The 19,530-nt window shown below is 37.6% G+C and overlaps 1 protein-coding gene across 1 annotated transcript in view; it reads right to left on the bottom strand.

Annotated features, from left to right (window-relative positions):
- Positions 1-2,151: 2,151 nt before the first annotated feature.
- DPP4 (dipeptidyl peptidase 4) overlaps positions 2,152-19,530 on the bottom strand; it is a 34,769-nt gene continuing 17,390 nt past the window's right edge. The window contains exons 17-26 of the mRNA XM_085325901.1: positions 19,425-19,472; positions 18,831-18,929; positions 16,750-16,819; positions 14,007-14,201; positions 13,331-13,385; positions 11,878-11,977; positions 10,233-10,297; positions 4,755-4,827; positions 4,427-4,500; positions 2,152-3,514 (exon numbers count right to left, since the gene is read on the bottom strand). Coding sequence (XP_085182027.1) covers positions 3,416-3,514; positions 4,427-4,500; positions 4,755-4,827; positions 10,233-10,297; positions 11,878-11,977; positions 13,331-13,385; positions 14,007-14,201; positions 16,750-16,819; positions 18,831-18,929; positions 19,425-19,472 — 878 coding nt within the window. The 3' untranslated portion in view covers positions 2,152-3,415. The remainder of the gene's footprint in view (positions 3,515-4,426; positions 4,501-4,754; positions 4,828-10,232; positions 10,298-11,877; positions 11,978-13,330; positions 13,386-14,006; positions 14,202-16,749; positions 16,820-18,830; positions 18,930-19,424; positions 19,473-19,530) is intronic.

Genomic DNA, 19,530 nt, shown 5'->3' with positions numbered 1-19,530 from the left:
CTTTCCAAAACACAATAATCTTTCCATTGACCTCCTGTGAATAACTATTCATATTCAGCACATTTAAAATACTCCTTGCAATACTTTGTGTGTGTGTGTGTGTGTGTGTATGTTTTTACTACTTTAGCCATAAACAATAACTGCATTTTGTTGCAAACCAATAAGGTCACTGTTCTAAATTCTAATTAGTATTATCAAAGCCCATCAAAGGTCATTTTTATGGGGGCGGGGGGAGGAAACTCTAATGGACACAAAGAAGGATTTACATAAGTTAAATGTTTGTATTTATAAATTTAGGAAAAAYGCTGATGCATTAAGGTTAAATGCTTTGTTTTGTGTACTTGATGATAAATTGTAAGATTCCAATTGTTTTAAGGCTAGTATAGAAGTTCAGTACTGGTTTGTCCTGAAAGCAGCCTGGTGGTATTTGTTTTAATATGTTGCTGACTTTGTTACAGATAATGTATACAATCAAAATGTATTAGTTTCACTTGACCAACTCTTAGAATATTAAGAAATCAGTGTATTCAATGGCATTTCTGTATTTCTGTTCAGTATTTCAGAGTGTTTTTTTTTTAACAGTCACTCTGTTCTTGTGTGAATTTTAATGATGTTCTAATGTTAATCTCAACATTCTGAAATCACACACAATATACAGCAAATCTAGTGTTATATTTACTTCTAATTTCATATTCCTGGTCCAAATTACACAATTTCTTGGATGTAATTTATTACAGAAGTTTATGTGTACATGTGAATAGACTATTGTGTTTTTCACAATTAAGAAATGTTATGTGAAAATAAATATTTATCCTAACTAATTTTCAATTTCTATTTTTACATTGCAAGATCCAGAACAAGTATGCAATATGGTACAGTGTTTTAAATATCTACTGTCACTTGAAAATACTTCACCATTTAATGAATAGTATAGCTCAATCTTSCAAGCTGCTCCATTTGTGAGTGGAATTGCACTAAAACATGCAGTACTCTATCTGTATGGGCAAGTAGTGTGTAGCTGTTAGCAGGGTACTTGATGCAACGCTTAACTGTAAGTACACAGTTGGGGATAGCACATAACTGACCTGTTTCAGAAGGATTGGAAATCATGTTCTGAGTCACTGGTCATGAGTTGGTTCCCCTTCTTGTTGTTGGGAGAGATGATGTGGACCAGGCAGGAGTAGTAAAGTCTTTTTAAAGATCAATAGGTAAGTTAGTTCTTCTACAATTCTAAAATTTCTAAATGCTACAATATTTAAAGCTTTTAATAAATAATTGAACATTGGCTCGGCTACTGGCTAACTGTAGGAGCATCTACTGTTCTCCTAAACCTTATACTACTGCAGAAACCCAAACACCAATAGAACTCCATCATGTTAAACCCCTCAGTTTTGTTGCCAAGTTTTGAACTAAAGACTGCAATCTAAGCCTCACAGCCTCAGAACACGAACTGTCAGATCTCTGGCTTTAACTCTTTCTATTAATATTTTACACAAAGCGTACTGTACAAACTTTTGTTTATCCATTTCACATGGGAAAAAAACAACAAAAAGGTAAGCATTAAAAGCCTAAAGTCTAGCTCGTGGCTGTATTTCAATCACAATTGTTTCCTAGTGACAGCTTTGTACATTAATGAAATGAGCTGGCTTTCTAGCRTGGCCTTGGCGTCAGATATTTAGCAGTCACCATGCATTTTAAAGGAAGCTGAAGCTCCTAACTCAGGGCTGTCAGTTCCCTGAGACAACTCTATTGTCTTATTCATTTTCTACATTATTCTTTGGGGAGATCTATCATGAAAAAAAAAAAGGGCTTTATTCTCTACTAACAGAATRTTATACTATATCTTCCTCCCCTGCCTCCCCCTCTCCTCCCCCACCTTCATACCTTTTTTATTTAAGGACCAGCTATACAAAATGCCTTGATTATTTCTTCCTCTTCTCCTCCATGCTTTATCTGGCTGACTTTTATAGTCACACATAATGTCTCTAATAAACCACAATATATATATGTAATCACAGACTGATATCTAATATCAAGAAGCTAAGTGTTAGATAATCATGTCACACACTAGTACATTATCACACAAAACAAACATCTTTCTTTAGGAAAAGCAGAAATTTCACTCTAAATCTCTCTCAAAATTAAGGTATTTATTTTTGTAAAATTATAGGAGTTAATTTCTGGAGCAGGTTATTCAATTATACAGAATACACATSCTTTCATAACTTAATTATTTTATTATTATTTTAAAGCAGCACAGTTTGTAGCACAAATTGGTTTGCATCTTTCCTATGTATTTGAAATTTAAGAAAACATAAGTCTTATCTTCAGAGGAAAAGCCTACCTGGAGTGCTGAGACTAAAGCAGATGCTTACTGGTAAGCTGCAAGGAAAAAGCAGGTTTGCTAAATAGCACATTCATATGAGATTTATAGTCCAGTCCTTGCTTTAACTGCTAGGTTGCATTTTAATGTTTTGCATTTGAGTGCAAATAATATATCTTGCTCGCTGGAAAATAGGAAACAGAATTTCTGACCYACAGAGGGACAATAATGGTTTCCTAGAGTCCCCAGATAAGAGTTCACCAGTGCATGTTCCCATAGTACCAACCTTTTTAACCACAAAGTAAGCACATGTGACAGTACTATGGTAGGAAGCAACATGCAGTGCAATGGGTTTGAATAGGTATCATTGAAAATCTTTGCAGAACACTAGTTACATGCTTTCTTTGCAGGACTTGACTGACTTAAACAGCTGTCATCTAAGAGACTGCAGAGAAAATACTAAATTAAGGCACTGAGTAAGAAAGAGAGAGGTGTTTCATTCTGTATAGAAAATACTAACTTTGTAGGATTCATAAGACTATACCTGAAAGTCATTGATCAAAAATTAGGTAATTTCTGCAAAAATCTATTTAAAGGTTCATCAATATTTTCACGGAAATAATCACAGGGTTTTCTAAAATTCCAGCAGAAAGAAATCTCTCTCCATGGATAATATTACTAATTATTATTAGTATCCCTAAACTGGTCTCCATGGCAGTTCAGTTGCTCTGTGAGATTATTTTCTGTATTCATTACACCAAAATATAAACTGGACTGTTTCCCTTTTAGACTGAAATATCAAAAGGTACTAATGCAAAGCAAGTACTGTGCTTTTCAAGTTTGACAACATACATACATACAGCTTGATGACAATAGTGACCTGATTAAATACAATCAATAAAAATGCAATAGTCACCTGGCAACAGAAATCATCATAAAGATTAGCATTTCATTGTGTACACAGGTATCCAGGAGTTAACCCCTACCCGCATCTTCATTCACAATGTTATACTGGCTCAGCATACATTGAGCTGAAGAGTTTTCTGGAGAAATGCCATCACTAACCGCCAAAATGCTGGTGCTGTTCCTGTGCTAGGGCAATGAGAGACACTGTTTTATGAAATGGCTCATATGGGTATAAATATGCTTATGTGCTTGACCGGTAATGGCATGGTCTTTGTCGGTATACCACTGTGGGAGAGAGAAAAACACAGAGAACGTTAGCCCTCACCACATCCAACTCACTCATTAATGAGACATGACAGAAATATAGACACATGTGGTCATTAAAAATTATCTCAGAGCAAGGCTAACAGCATGAAGATAAAGACAGAAGGGTGGTAGGGAGCTGCTGTGTTACTTGTGTCACTGCTTTGTCTGTACGTGTGGGTTATGCCATCTATTCCTGCACTAAACATGTGTGAGTTCATATTAAAGTATGAAACGTGTATGTGGTTTGTCCACATGGAGGCTAGGCACAGCTCCTCGTTTCAGATGCTAGCTAAGCTCAACACCTGCCCTGCAAGTCTGGCTGAAGAACAATCATGAACTGGCACATTTGGCTTCCTCCTGTACTTTTTTTTTAGCGTTGGTCCCCAAGAGCTGGGCAAGAGCAGGAAAAGAAGTGCTAGCACCTTGGGCTGGTATCTTCCATATACAATGTACGAAAGGGCAAATAAATAACTACTTGGTCTTATACATTGTAGCAGAGAAACACCGAAATTGTCAGACAAATTATCTTAGGATAAAGAACTAGACTTAGCGGAAGTTAAACATTTTTCTTACACCTTATTGACTGTAAGTATATGTAAAGCTTGGCTGTTTGAGAACACAAAAAAATTAACGAAATGAAAGATGAGGTAAATAAATAGGGTCAAATACAAGAAAAAGCTGCTTTTTACATGTTTTTCTTGTACAGAAGATACATGCAGAGTTATGTTAAAAGTCTCTGTTACTGAACGTGAAATGCAAATGTGAACTTTAGTTTAAGATGGTAATTAATTTATACTCAACAGGGCAGTTATTGCTACTATTCTCACAACACAAGTCCATTTTTGTGATGATATTAAAAAAAACCCAAACAAACAAAAAACCCAGCCATACCATTGCCTGAAAATCCACTTCAGCATCAACAAGAGCTTTGGAAATCTGCGCTGCTTGCTGAAAGTGAACATTATCTGAAAAATAGAAGAAAAAAGGAAAAAAGTAAACAAAAATTGGTTCTGTACTACTACGAGGGAAAAAAAGGCAAAACAATGAACACAGAAGACTCCCCAACACTGCTGACTGAAACCACAAATTAGTTGTGGAAAGCAGTATTATATTTATTGACGTAAATGTAACAGCCTTGCCCCTTCATGCTTTTGTTTTGTCAGTAGTGGAATTGCGAACCTGTCTGTAATACTAAAAYGTCTAATTAACTGCAACTCACCATCTGCTGTTCCATGAATAAGGAGATATTTAACTTGCTTGAATTTTTCAGCTCTGGCCATTACTGTTGAACTCTGAAATTAAAAGGAAAAAAAAAAAGTGCTATTTGTTAGAAGATGATTTGCTACCAAGTGACTTTTATTCCTGTTGACACAGTCTGGGGCTCCTTTGGATAAAAGCAACAACCCTTCCTCCTCCTCCCCCTCCCCCCCCCAATGCCACCAACTAGTGTGTTCACATATCCGGCAGCACTGTGCTAGCGCTCAGACTGTTCTGCACCGGTCTGGAATTATTACCAAAGGTTATGTCTGCAAAGTAACAAGTAATTCCAGAGGGGAAGAGTTTTGTGAGCGAGCTACACATTTAATGCATTGCTAACATGTTGTTAGCCTGCAGCATACCACTTGCCATAGGTTTCCTCTGCTACTCAGCAGGCAAGTTAAAAAATGTTGCCATGGCAACTGTGCACCCTATGATAGCAGAGAGTTGCTATTACTGAGACTACATATATTATTTTCCCTACCTAAATATACACTACAATTTACCTGTAGATTAAATAACAGACCTTGTGATTCATTATTCTCAAGTTAAAATGCACGAGAAGAGGTTTAAGACAATGCTATCCCCCAAATACAATGCAGAAATGCTTGAAAAGAAGAAGATAAAAAAAAACATTAAACCAAACCTATAAATAGAAGCCAAATGGCACATTGGGATTGAAACAATATTGTGATGAAAAAAACCCCAGCAACTAAGGTTAAAGAAACTTAAAATACAGGAACAACATACTCATTGTAACACAGTAACCATCCAACCTAATACTGTGACCAGGTTCTAAAGAACAAGGAAAGTAAAAATTGCAAAGAACATCTTTTTTTATTTGGGCAAGGAAAGGGCATATGATAGTGCTCTGACATGAGGGTGGGAGGAAGCAAAGGGACACATACGAGCTCTTGTGGGCTTGGTGAGAAATCCAGCATAATGGGCCAAAGTATGTTGAAAAAAAATTTGGTTCTATTAGCAGTATTATAGGGCTTCTCTGCTAAGGATTCCTGAATTCCTGTGGATGTTTGTTCTGCATTATAGCAAATAAAAATAATAGGGAAAGGAAAATAAGTAAAAAATGAGGAATACATATATTTTTTTCTCCTCTTGCTACTAAGGTTGTATCCTTGCACATGGCCCTTTATGTAATACATCCCCCCCCCAACACACACACACAAAAAATACACCACAGAAATGTTCGTTTCCTTAGGTCTCTGTACACTCATCCAAAGCGTCTTTAATGCACATACATATAAATTAACTCTTTTGTCATGGCAGAATAGTATATTGCAACCCTCTCATAAGTGAAATTAGCTCTTTTTGATTATTCAACCAAATTTTAAAAATATGTTCAGCAGGGGAGGAAGGAAAAAAAACCCTCTTCAATCTGTAAAATTGTAATTGCTCTCTGTTGATAAGCAAAGGCTGTGGATCAACAGAAATCTCACGTAATGCATGGAAATCCGTGCACACCAGAAGCATGACATTGTGTCCACTGAAACGAGTTGGTATCACAGCATAAGAACAGATATAGTAAGAGYGCCGAAACCTGTAGAGTGGACTTTGATTCAGTGAGGAGTGCTGGTACAGCAGCCAACCTCAAGAATGAAACAGCAAGTAATGGCCCAGTAATTTAAACAAAACAAAACAACCCCCACAACAATGAAGCAACATCTTTGGAGTGAAAGAAACATTTTCTACATACTCAGATTGGAACTTGGTAAAGCTCCTTTATAAGCTTCCTTCCAAAAAATCAACGCTGGTTGAAGGGAGAGCAAACCATGAGCCAGCAGAAGCCTGATCTGACTACTGAGTTACAGCCCTGTGAATTTGACTTTGCAAAACCTTTTTTCTTAAAAAAAAAAAAAAAAAAAAAAAAAAAGTAATGCCACTGTTTGTCTTCCAAGCATTAGATTAAAACTATCTGTAAAATACTTCAAAAGAAGGAACAAACAAGAGATCCTGGAAAACAATTCTTTTTCAGTGCTTTTATCACTTGAAATGATTTCTGATGGTCATTCGGGGCTGCGTTCTACGCATACTGAACACGAACAGTCCCTTCCCCGAAGCATGCTCTGAGGACACAATATTTTTTGTCAAAAAAGGGTTGCAAAATAGGGAGCAATCTCAGGTTAGACACCGTTACAGCTCAAAGCAACAGCTAAATAGGCTGAACGAGCCCCAAGTGGACAGCCAATAATTCAACTTAATTTATTCCTTTCTTCCTGCAGTTATACCGCAGTGACACAAGTTCTGAAAAAGGCACTATGCAGAAATACTCAGCATTAGGCCCTGCTGAGTGTAACTGGCTTTTCTAAAGATCACACAGCAGTCAACATTTTATCAGCACTCAACAAACAAGTTAAGGTTTGGCTGAAACTGAAGGTCTCTCTCCCTTTAGCATATTCTCAGATAATAGAACAAATGTCATATCAGTACAAGATGGCATATTTACAAAATTGTACCCTGTTTTGCATAACCTAATGATGCAGCAGTTCTTAAGGACTGAACATTTCAAATCTGCTAGCAAAAGATTGCCAAATCCATGACTGTTTCAAACACTTGCCAAAAGCATATCAAATTCAGAGTGAACTGCAAAATAATCTTCTCACAAGTTGAACAGTCTCTTTGGTATGCTTTACATGGCTACTGCATCTGACCTCTAAAGCCTGGGCCTGTTCTTGTCTCAGATCCTATACATCAGGGACAGTCTTTCTGGGCAGACAGTTTCTCTGCCCTTCGGTCTAGGACCTGCACTGGTATTTTCACAAGTGTATTGGGAGTGCCACCCACGTTTCCTCCCTCTTTTACACAGCTCTAATTCTTACTACTTCACAGCTACCTTAAAAGGCACCGATCACCCCTAATTAGCCTAGTTTGCAAGTCATCCCTCAGACTCTTCTTCTGCCAAAGAAAACTTATATCCCAGATTTCTGCTCCACCGGTAAATATAAAACCTAATGTCATAACTCCGTATACCCTTCATACCACAGTTGGTTTCTTCATGGTATAGATTCACATTCATTAATAACGATCGGTGCATTAGCGAGGCACCTAAGCGGCCAGTGTACACCTGCTCTAAGTCTCATTTCTTTTAAATTAGGGCACAYATTGCAGAGTTTATGCAATCTTCATGCTTTCAAGCCAGCTTTATACCGGATACAGTAGGAGAGAAAAATACATGATGCAGCATGCAAACCTGACAAAGTTAATAGTTCAAAAGTGCTTTAACAGCTTCAACTAGGAGAGCTTTTCAATACGTGTTYTGCATTAGCTTGCCAAATAACAACAGCATTCAGTTCAGAAAATAGCCCTATCAGTAGTACGGGGCCAGGAGAAAGGTTACTGTGGTCGGAACCTCGAAGAAAAGGGATGTGGGCCAGGAAAGTGCTGGGCAAGGGTCTGGAAGGGGCTTCATCAATAATAAAATCCTGCAACGTTTTCTTCTACCTCCATACAAAAAGCAACAAAGCCACTTAAGCTGCCCACCACAGCAAGTTTCTGAGAAAAAGCAAATTCCAAGTAATGCATTCCTTGGGGCATGTAAGAACAAATAAGGAGTTAAGTAATATTTTCTACCTCTAGAAAAAGCAGCAAAGTTTGACAATCTGATCTGTACAATTACCCCTCCTCCATCTAGCCACCATTCTCCCCAATTAGTCCTCTGAGTAACACATTTAAAACCTTTAGCTCTTTGGTACTGGCAGTTTCAACGTGGCCATTGCCAGCAACGGATACCATGCCAAAAAAATCCGACTCCTGGCTTGAAAGGATTAAACAGTCCTCTGTTGCCATCTGTGCTGTGAAGCTGGTGAATGACTTCGTGCACCCAGAGCGCTAACGTTCGTTCTGCACGGCAGCGACAGCGACTTCTATTTACGCTGCTCCCTCGCAGACCTCCTACTGCTCCCACCGCCTTAAAGAAACACGCTCGGCAAAGGGCCGGCGGGCTGACGCGCGCTGCTGGGCAGCCCCTGCAGTCTGCGGATGCAAAGCGCCAAAGTACCAAGCTGTCCAGCAGTCCCTGCCACTCTCCTTAATTTTGACTTGGCCTTCTGACAAAGCACCTGACAAAACTAGGTTACTGTAGTACTATGTCAAACCAGACCATTTTGTCCATATATACAGGTATGTTTTTTTAATCCATGTTTTTAGCCAATCCAGTAACACCCTCCTCTTCTTTCCCCTGTGACACTGACGTTTTAATACATCGAGATACAATTCAACCTAAGCTATCTTCTAACCTATTCACCAACCCAAATAACTACACACAGAGAATGACCGATTTCTTTTCCTCTCTCTAATGGACATCCTGATATTCTCCTCTCACTTCGTATTGCCTAACACACGTTAGGAACCTGCATCTGGAGAAGGGAGGGGCAGCATGTCTGTACCTCCCAGAAGAGGTAGGTAAGAACAGCTTGAGCCCTGTGTCACCATCGCTACGTGCCTCTGAAACACCCCCACCACCAAGGCACAGGTTGCTTATTGTTCCTCAGTATCCTCTGTATTTGCACCTTGATCAGGAATTTAGCAAAAAAAGTTACAAAAAGCCTGGGCAGTTTTGCCCTGTTCCCATCTTCTTGCAACATCAAGAAGCCCTTTAGGCAACAGAAAAATGCCAGTCCACACGACACCAATACTACTACTCCTCCAGCAAAAAATCCACCATACCAGAACCAGGATAAACAAGCTATAGGTATTTTGCTCCAATTAAAAAAAATGGAAATTTCCTCACTTGCAAGCAAATATTAGGTATTTCAGGCCAAAGTTTGGAAATCCCACGTTAACAGAGTGAGGTCCAAATTCCAACCCTCATGCCGCTGGCTCTCAAGTTGATCTGCAGCTTTTTCAATCTGATCACAGTACTGACAGACTTGCCTTCACAGATTCCTAGTATTTTGGAGATTTTACTTCCCCTGAATAAAGCTTGCAGCTTCATAAATCAAGAAAGTTCACATCATATTCATGTATTTTAATTAAATTTCAGCAAGAACTAGAATGCATTTGTTTTGGTGGAAATACTGTTTAAGACAAAGCATAGTTTGCCCACTAGCATATTCAATTTTAAAACAAACTTGTTTCTTGGTGATTAAAATAAAACAGTTTTTACAGCTTGTTTTACAGTCTGCAAAGTAGCCAAATGGAACTGAATGTAAAAAAACAAAAAACAAACAAAAAAGAAAAAAACTAAAAAAACCCACACACCATACAGCAATAACTGCTTCACTCAAAATCCAAAAGCGTAAGAGTATAGTGTCTAAAAGTGCAGTGTAGTGATTATAACAAGAATGAAGAAGCAAAGTTATTTCTTCCTGGGGAAGGAATGGGTAGGATGTATAAAGAACATATAGAAGAACATGTATAAAGAGAGCGGTCCAGGAAAAAAAAAACACACACACTTTAAAAGTGAAATTAAGTGATTTTTTCTTACATTATAGTTTTTCAGATTATCACTTTCTATAGGAAGGCCCATGTATCGCTCTGTGTATATTGAATCTGTAATAAAAAAATAAACAGAATGTACTACTTAATTTTCAGTATTTCCATCTACCTGAAATTTCACACACTGTGATACAAACAATGAGAATGCATTATCATACTGAAAAAAAAAATCACGATTTTCTCACAATGAGGCTTGTAGGTAACCATCATTATTCAGAATATTTAATCTTGTTGTTGCCATGGCCACCTGAATGCTGAATATTAATAAAGTACTTTGTGTCAATGTCACCTTATTGTTATTCTTTCAGTAATTCCATGAAAACTGCTGAAAATCTTGCAGTAAATGACTAGCATTTTTAAAACTATCAGAAAATTTATCTGTTTGGTACTTAAAACATAAGAAAGGAAATGTGAGCAGTGGATTAGGACTCAGCTGGGCTCTGTTATTTATAGTCAAAATTCGGTATCTCCAATTTTCCACAGTTTTTTCAGCATGATATATTATTGCTTTTGTAAATTTCCTGCCTTATTATAAGCCATACAAGCTGATACTCTGTTATCATGTTATAACGTCCATTTGACCTATCAGCGCTGTCACACACTGTTCTTTAATTTTGAACAAGTTTGCTCTCATTACCCTTTCCTTTACCTAATCAGTTAAAAGCGGAATTTTAGAGATACTGATCTTCATTAAAAAAGATTCCCTGCCATAATGCAATAGTCACATTGAAAACATTATGAAAACATCTCTACATCCTCAGCTGACTACTACTACTAATACCTGGCAGCATGATTTGATTATCCAGTGCACATAATACGCTTTTACACAGCCTCCGTGCTGGATGCAGAATAAATTATGCCTTATTTAGTAGAAGTTTGTCAGGAAAGGCTTTCCTTTGACAGTTTTTGGACAAATATAAACCAAAAAAAAAAAAAAAATCATACCATTATATTATATTTTCATATATAACTTTTTTAAGCTGGAAGAAGGCCCCCTATAACTGTATCTGTAGCCTCACGCAAGTACACTTTAAACATTGTAATAAGATTGAAGCATGTGTAGACTTGTCCATTTGTTCCGAAGTTTTATCACATCAAGCTATTCTTATGATTAAATTTATAAAAATCCATACTTTAAAAGATAAAAGAAAACTAACTGTAAGGAATTCAAATCCCATTCTGTCATTTTAAGAGAGCAATTTATAATGCAAGTTTGATGATAAGTCTTGCAGTTCGTTCTTACAAGTTAAGTAGCATTTTAAGGAAGCAAAGACCAATAGCAATGGATTTCTGACGTTCACTAATGGTCTCAGCACCTCGGAACGCATGGCAGCTTTGGAAGGCAGATACAGACATTTACATTACAGTMGTACTACAACTGTTAAAATAATTTCATATTCATTAAATGTTGAAGAGATCTGTAATTGTGCATCTGACTTTTTAAAATGAGAAATAAGATTTAGAGAATTGCTTGGGTTCTGAAATGTAATATCCATGAGTTCAACAAAACAGACCAAATGGCATTTACATGGAATCGAGTAGATAATCAAAGCTCTATGCTATGAATCAACACTTTGTAGCATGTGCACTGCAAGACATATGGGAATCCTTGCAAGGAGGAAGCCATCACGTACCATAATATTGCCAACGTGACACGGGGGCAACCGCTATTCCACACTTGAACACTCCRCTTCCAGAGCCAAGCACCATGGAGGTCACATATCCCCCATAAGACTGAAAAGAAAACATTGCTGTTATTTTAGTCGGAAAGGAAAGGATGAGGCTCATCTGCTAAACTGTTCACCAGACATTTACAGGCTCAGCATTTTTCATATTAATGAACCGCATTCTGAATTGGGGTCAGATCTCACCSAGCCTGCTCAGTGGGGGAAACCAGCATCAAAGCGTGTGTGACAGCTGTGGCTCTGACAAATGGGACCTTGCTGTGGAAAAGGGGTGCAAACACCGCTGAACCGTGACTCAGCTCCGTACAACAGTGTTTGGAGGCACTGTGGGCAGCAGTGCTTTCACAGGAAGCAAGCCCCTGCGACCCACCGTGTCCCCTCTCCGTGCAGGATGGGGGCAACCAAAGCCCCAGCCCACGATGTGCTGGATGAGGAGCTGCACTGGAGCATCAGAAAATTTACAGCCCCCTCAGAGCAGACCCATCGCAGTTCACTTGCTACCTCCCCTCCAGAGCGTCAAGAGTGAGCCTGCACCTGGGGAGCGAGGCATCTTCTGCGGCGTCTGTAGGAGGAACGGTGCAACGAAGCACTGCCTGCTGTGCACAGGAAATCCACTCCCGAGCTCTTGCCTGATAGACAGATGATTACGTACCTGACACGCTTGAACGTTCAGGCAGCAAGATACCTAAACAATGTCACTGACTGCCTTCGCAACAGTTTAAAGGGGTTATTTTGGGAAACGTACCCACTCATTTTCAGAAGTGAGCAATTTTTGCATGTCGTTCTTATCTTGAAATCAGACTACAGGCAAATGGAACGTGGTCCTAGTTCAAAGCTCTCAAATGTCTGCTGCAGCACATGATTCCACTTGATGAGATCGGCAAGACAACGTCTGTACTTACCGATTAAATCCACGTATAAATACTTTGCCTAATCTGGCCTTAGTAAAGATTACTGCCAAAGCTGCCACAAACAAAATTAAGGTACTGAGAGAGAAGTTGACAATCTGAGAACTCAAAAGACAAAGAAATTGCTTTTGCCCATAGGTTTGGCATACTAATGAACATGTAGCAAACCAGCGACRCTACTGAATACATACTTGAATTTCTTCTTTTATTGGTTCATCTTGTACATGGGAACCTGGCAGTATCCCTTTAAACTGTATTTAATTCTTTTAGCAATGTCATTTTCTGTTTCAAAAGCCCTGAATGTTTGCAGAAGAACAACATCTCTGAGCATACAGGCACTTGCACGATGTACCTCATCAATTCAATTATGGGGCTTTGCCATGACCCCAGAGGTTCGTTATGCTGAACATTCAACGTACACCACAGAGGAGGCAATGCAACAATTAGTTGTTACAATTAAATAATAAGCCAACCAAACTACTTTGAGTACTTACCCAACCCCAAATAGCTATTCTGTCCTTATCAACAAAGCTCATTTCAGAAAATTTTCTAAAAGCAAACAGAATAATTAAATGCTTAATGGATTGCAGGTATCTGCAATTACACACATGCTTCTGTTTTCCATCACAAAGGKCTTTTTCTGTTGTCCAACTAAGCATGTCCCATGACATGAGCGACTGCCTATGACAAAATGYAATGATTCATACATGTCTTTAAAACAAGTCAGAAAAATATATGTGAATGTGAAAAACCAAAACCTGAAGTAGTTCTGCAAAAGCCCTCTATCCACATACCTGGCATTCATATCTTTTATTGGAAATAGGTTCATTTTTTCACTTTTTCTCCTTCCCTCCCACTTTTTAAAAAAAATAGAACAGCAACTTGAAATAGCAACATGATCACAAATGAACCTTGCAGAGAAGTCTGAAGTAAAACTTTCAGCTACAGTTCTTCGGTGGTGTGTCCTTTTGCCAATGTGCCAGAGCTACCATCTCTATAGAACTAGAGCTACAGTAGATTTGTTGTTAGAGCATTAATTCTTCTTTCTTTTTAAGCATAAAATATTTTTTGGCACATAAYGTAGAATTTAGTTATGTTTTGGCCAGTTATTTTAAGATGACCATTCAAAATGGTCATTTCACCTTTGTTGACCATTTCACTGTACCTCACCTGGCTGCTGATATCTGATCTTCCACTTCATATGTTCCTAGTCTTCGGTTTATTGCATGCATAATTTCATCCCCTTGGTAGCCACTTCCTCTGCCATCGAAGCTGGCCACAATGATCTGTTCTGTGCTTGCAAGGTAGGTAGCCCAGTTGATCCGGAAGGCATAATCTACTTTCTGACTACAGGGTCCTGCATACCTGGGTGAAAAGTCCCATAAGATTCAAGCAATTACTCTCCAGATGTTCTCTCATCAAACATTTGAAGTACAGTTATTGCTGACAATTTTCAGAAAACACAGAAGGGCAAACTTATAAACTAAACTAAGCAGACAAAAAAGCACTCCTAACTCACTCCAAACTGCAGCTTGCCTGGRTATTAAAAGCAATACGTTTTTGAAAATGCAACCGTTAATAAACAAGGCATGCCAGATTTTATTTAAGCAAGTTACTGCTTTCTGCTGTAGTAAGAGGCAATTATGTTTTTAAATGGTTTAAAAAATCCCAACCAAATTYGCTTTTTTGTTGCAGTGGCATGTTTAGTCATTTGAGTTTCAATGTTTAAAAAAGGCCTACCAGAGAAAAATATAAAAGAGTGACTCCTATGGCTCTTTAATCCATTTTCCCCAGTTTTGTAAGAGGAGAAAAACTACTAGAAMTTCTCAATATCTACCTTAGTTTCTATACATTATGGATCCTGATACAGCTGAGGGAATTTCTGATATCAACATTACCGTGAAGTAAAGGACACGTTGACAAAGACCCAGTAGGTCAATAAAATAGAATCAAAACCAAACGAACTGTTAACAAGCAAAGAGCATAGACTGCTCATTAAAAGGTTCAGCAGGCATATAAAAATCATTACAGTGCCACCAACTTACAATATATTAAGATGTATCTAATAACATTTAGAAGGAAAAACCAGTAACAGCTATGCTCTGTAGGGTTTCAGCTTTGTTTTTAAGTTAACAATTTCTATTTTCTATTTTAATGAATTGCTAAATTTCAGTAATTTCCAGTTAAAGGGAAACATGTCAGYATGTCAACATGCATAGAAGTGCCTGAGCAAGAACAGAACAAACAGCATCTCCTCTGGTCAATATGTCTTTTTTATGCTTATTAAACATCTTAGCTTGTCTCTCCGAATAGAAAAAAATGCTTACCAGTGAAAAACATGTACTTCTCTGATAAAGATTAATTCAAAAGGGAAAAACAAGTTTTTGCTGGTTTTCAGTATGAGGGGGATGAAACCTATCAATTTTTCTACTGTTTCGATAGTGTGCACTGTAGATCTGAGGTAATAGTCATCCCAGTCTTTATTTCAGATRATGGATAAAATAAGAGCATGTGTATAATGCATAACAGAAGGTGGTCATTTGTTCACCTGAAGAGAGTTGTTTGTAGCTCTCACATTTTAGATTCAAGAGTTATAGAATCAGGCCTTTGAAAACCATAACAGTTCCCCCTCCCCTCATATAATTTCCTGAAAAAATAYATTTTTCAGCTTTATAGCACAAGGATAAGCAAGCTCAACTGAAGTAAAACTTTGTATTATTTACTGGCTTTACCTTCTTGACTAGACATGGTCAAACACCTTTAATCTGATAGCTGTACACTAAGATTGTCACTTGTCCAGGAGACAGGAGGTACCTAGGACATATTTTGAAGAACGAGGTGATGAGGACCTCCAGAAGCAAGTCACAGGCCAGAGACAACTGGTTCCTGAGCTGCTCACTCCCTGACAGTGCTGATGCACAACCAGTTTATAAAAATAAACAAGCCTCAAAGCCAAAAATATTCTACAAGTCTGCATCCTCCAGCACCTGGACAATTACTGATGAGACCCTCCAGGCCAGCATGTTGTCACTCACCTCACATACACTGGCACTGAGGCTGCACTGAATTTGTTGGCAAAGCCTACTCAACTAGGACTACAGGCTCAGCACCCTTCTTCTGAACAACACTGAACACCARCACCTACTAGGCAGTCAGCTCTTCCAGGATTTCACTTAATGTTTGGAGAGAGTGAGAAAAGATAAGATGATTTAAATAGATGAGGAAAGGCTACGTCTGATGTTTGAAACAAGAAGGAAAAATATCCCTTTGCTGCGCTGCATTGACAAAAATTTTAGTATGGTTTTCCATTAGGAGAAAGACTCGGGATAGGGGAAGATCTTAAAACTTGATAGTTTTGATGACCTTTGATGAACTTGATAGTGATGACCTTTGAATCTTCAGATTATGGAAAAACAATTTAAAAAAAATGCAAACTTGACCATGCAATATTGTTTGCTAAAACCAGTTGACAGTCAGATACCACAGAGAAAACATGACATCACACTTTCAGATACGTAGCTTAGTCAAGGTTTCATTYTGGAATGCAATTTCATTGACCGTTGGAATGGCATTCCAGAATTGCAATCTCATTGCAATTTCAATTCCTAGTGAAATCTCAATCTGAAAAAAAGAGGTAAGATAATGCATACATCTGGATTTTTACATCAGATACACTCTGTAACTGCTTCACTGCCAGAAGCAAAATATACTCTTGTTAAGCATTACATCAACTTCTTATACAAAAATCTGTGGCAAATTGGGATACACCTTGTTTTTTTCATTCTCTCTTAAAACTAYTTCAAGAAGTAATTAGAAAACATGACACTTCTGTGTTTCCTGATGTTATTAGGAGTATTTGAAGTAGATAAAAGTGATTATTAACACAACATTGACRTGTAACTTGAAGACTTACACATCAAGGAGCAGAGGGTACCTCTTTGATGAGTCGAAATGGGGAGGCAAAATCATTTGATACCACAGGTCTAAAAGTGAAAAAGAGCTTGATTAGTTCCAGTGAAATAATTCAACATGCATTGGAATTCACATAAAGCATATCTGAGTCATGGCCTAATAATTAAAAGTAATTACAGCTACAAGATCCTGCTACATACTAGTAATATTCCTACTTCATCTAATTTATTTTGTTATTACTATCTTTTACAATAAAGCTAATAGAAAGTCTTAAACTGTGAAGCCCAAAATAATAATGATGAAATTTGGAGATTCAACACGCCTTGTAGCATTCTCCAACATAAGCTTGCACGGAAAACTTGGTGAGTCTTTACAGTGATAAATCTGACACTAGCTCAAAAAAGTTCCTTTAGTCAAATTTCTCTCCCAGTCCTAAAACTAAATTCCAGGTATCATGAACCTGCCAGGTAGTGCATGAGAGTGCATGAGAGTTTGTAAAGTGTTCCAGCAACACATGCAATTTATCTGTTATTTCTCAGGCAACAGTTATTCCCATTCCTCCCATGTTATTCTGCCTACCAATGTTGGCTGGAAGTTAGCCAAACACTTTAAATGCAGACTACAGATAAATTTTGCAAACCAACTGGCTTTCTTGTTCACTCAAGAATTTTAAAAGAATGGATGCTGCAAAGGAAGCATAAAACAATGCTGACAGCCTGCACTGAAGTAATGGCTAGAGTGCAGGTTTTACAGAAATTTGTCTAGGCATGAATACGCACCACATTAAAATAAAAATGTGCTAATCAGCACTGAAAAATTATGATTCTAAACTGAACACATGAATATATATATATATATATATATATATTCTTTTTTCCCCCCAACATCTGTAGCGTATAATTACAGGTATGGATTTCTTCTATGACAAGTACATACATGAATTTGTAGGCAGACTTGAGACTTGAAGCAGGACTATGTAAAATGGATTTACTTGTGTGTGTGACATTAAAAATAGATTCCCCTTACCCAAAAGCTTTTACCCTGAAGAGATGAAGTAGTAAGAACAAAGAGGAATAAAAAGATGAAGACACAACTGATAGCACGAAGAACATCTTTAAACCTTCATCTTGCCTGGAAGATTTCATCTTTAGCCCTAGTAAAAATGTGACTAAAATAAAAGACAGAAAACACAAAGGTAAGGACAGTCATTATATAAATAAGATAAACAATAGAAAGAGAGAGGCATCAAAAAGAACAGATAACAGTGGTAGAAGGAACTTAATACAGTTTGCAAAAGAATTTCATTAAGAATATTCATTCATTTTATCAAGAGCAAGTTTGTCATGAAGAGAAAGACTAATAGGAAAGACTGTAGCAAGAACAGTTCTGACAGGTATCAGCTCATCTACCTGATATTCCTCAAACTAGGAACATTTCAAGGAAGCTTCTGTACCCTGATGCAGAAATTCAGATGAGCAAGGTTTGCAAAGCCTTAAGTAGTTGATTTACTAATACTCTGTTCTAGTTTATGATTCAGAGGTTTATGTAGTCTTTGAGTATGAACATACTTCTAAAAATGTAACTATTCAATTGGAATATTTCYATATAAAAAGTCAGAGGCGATCCATTTGAAATGTAGCCTAAATGATTTCACAAAAAAACTTTTTCCATTTATATTCTGTATCTATTTAGAGATAATAATTGTCCCCGTAAGTTAAAACCTATTTGATGAGCTTTGTGCCCCTCTCCCCCTTCCACTGCCCCCAAATAGGTGGCAGTGGGGACCTCTTCTGTTTTGCAGGTGATTAACAGAGAACAAAGGAGCTAATGCCTATGATCATGCAAACATCAAGATATCACACCATGGAAAAAGTAGAAATCTAACTTCGATTAGAATGTTTGGGGATTTCAGGAAAAAAAAATCTGTCTTGCCTCTAAGTGCTGAAGAACTGCAATAACTCCCTCCCCCCTCCCTCCCCCCCCCCAAAAAAAATCCAACTTTTCTGTCATGCATTTCAGCAGAGGACCTCAAAGCACTTGGGAAAATGGGGAGAGAAGGGTGAAACATCCTTTTTAACTTACCATATCCACCTACACTAATGGAGCCAAATTTTTTTGAAGGCATTTGAATATCTTTCAATGAATTGTCCAGTTCAGTGTTATTTTCTAAGTATCTGATGACTGAAAAACAGAGTCGGTAAGAGTCAAAGATTAGAAACATTATATTTGAACAAGTTAACCTTTTCAAATAGGAGCCAGTTTAAAAATTGACTTTGAGGTGATGGCAACCTACATTGCACGTTAAGTTCACTGCACTCTCTGTTTTGTCTCATGTATACGATATTTATGGCATAGTTTTCCCTTAATAATTTTTAAGGTTGGTTTCCGCATTTTCCAACTAAATGTAATTTCACAAAAACTGAACAATTATCCAGCAAACAAGACATACATTACTCACTGTTTTCTAGCAGAAAGTAAAATAGTGTTAAATAAAACATGAATAAGCATACACTGAGCTACATAGTTTATCTGTCTGGTTAACTAAAACAAAATATCTGAAATTAAAGTTAGCCTACACATTTTAACTATTGTACTAAGCAATGAGAACAAAATTAAATTAGATTTACAGTGCAATTTTCTAGCTTGACACAGTGATATTTTAAGACAATCCCTTACCATTATCATTGCTGGTTCTGTGCAGAGTAGACATGGGCAGCCCAGGACCTGTTAACAGACATAAAACCTTCATGTTTGTATGCTGTCTCACAATAAGACTCTTGAA

Source organism: Rhea americana, unplaced genomic scaffold (assembly GCF_003343005.1).
Source record: "Rhea americana isolate MKP2758 unplaced genomic scaffold, rheAme1 scaffold_124, whole genome shotgun sequence".
Lineage (NCBI taxonomy): Eukaryota > Metazoa > Chordata > Aves > Rheiformes > Rheidae > Rhea > Rhea americana.
The sequence above is the reverse complement of the archived record's forward strand: the minus strand, read 5'-3'. Positions and strand labels throughout refer to the sequence as shown.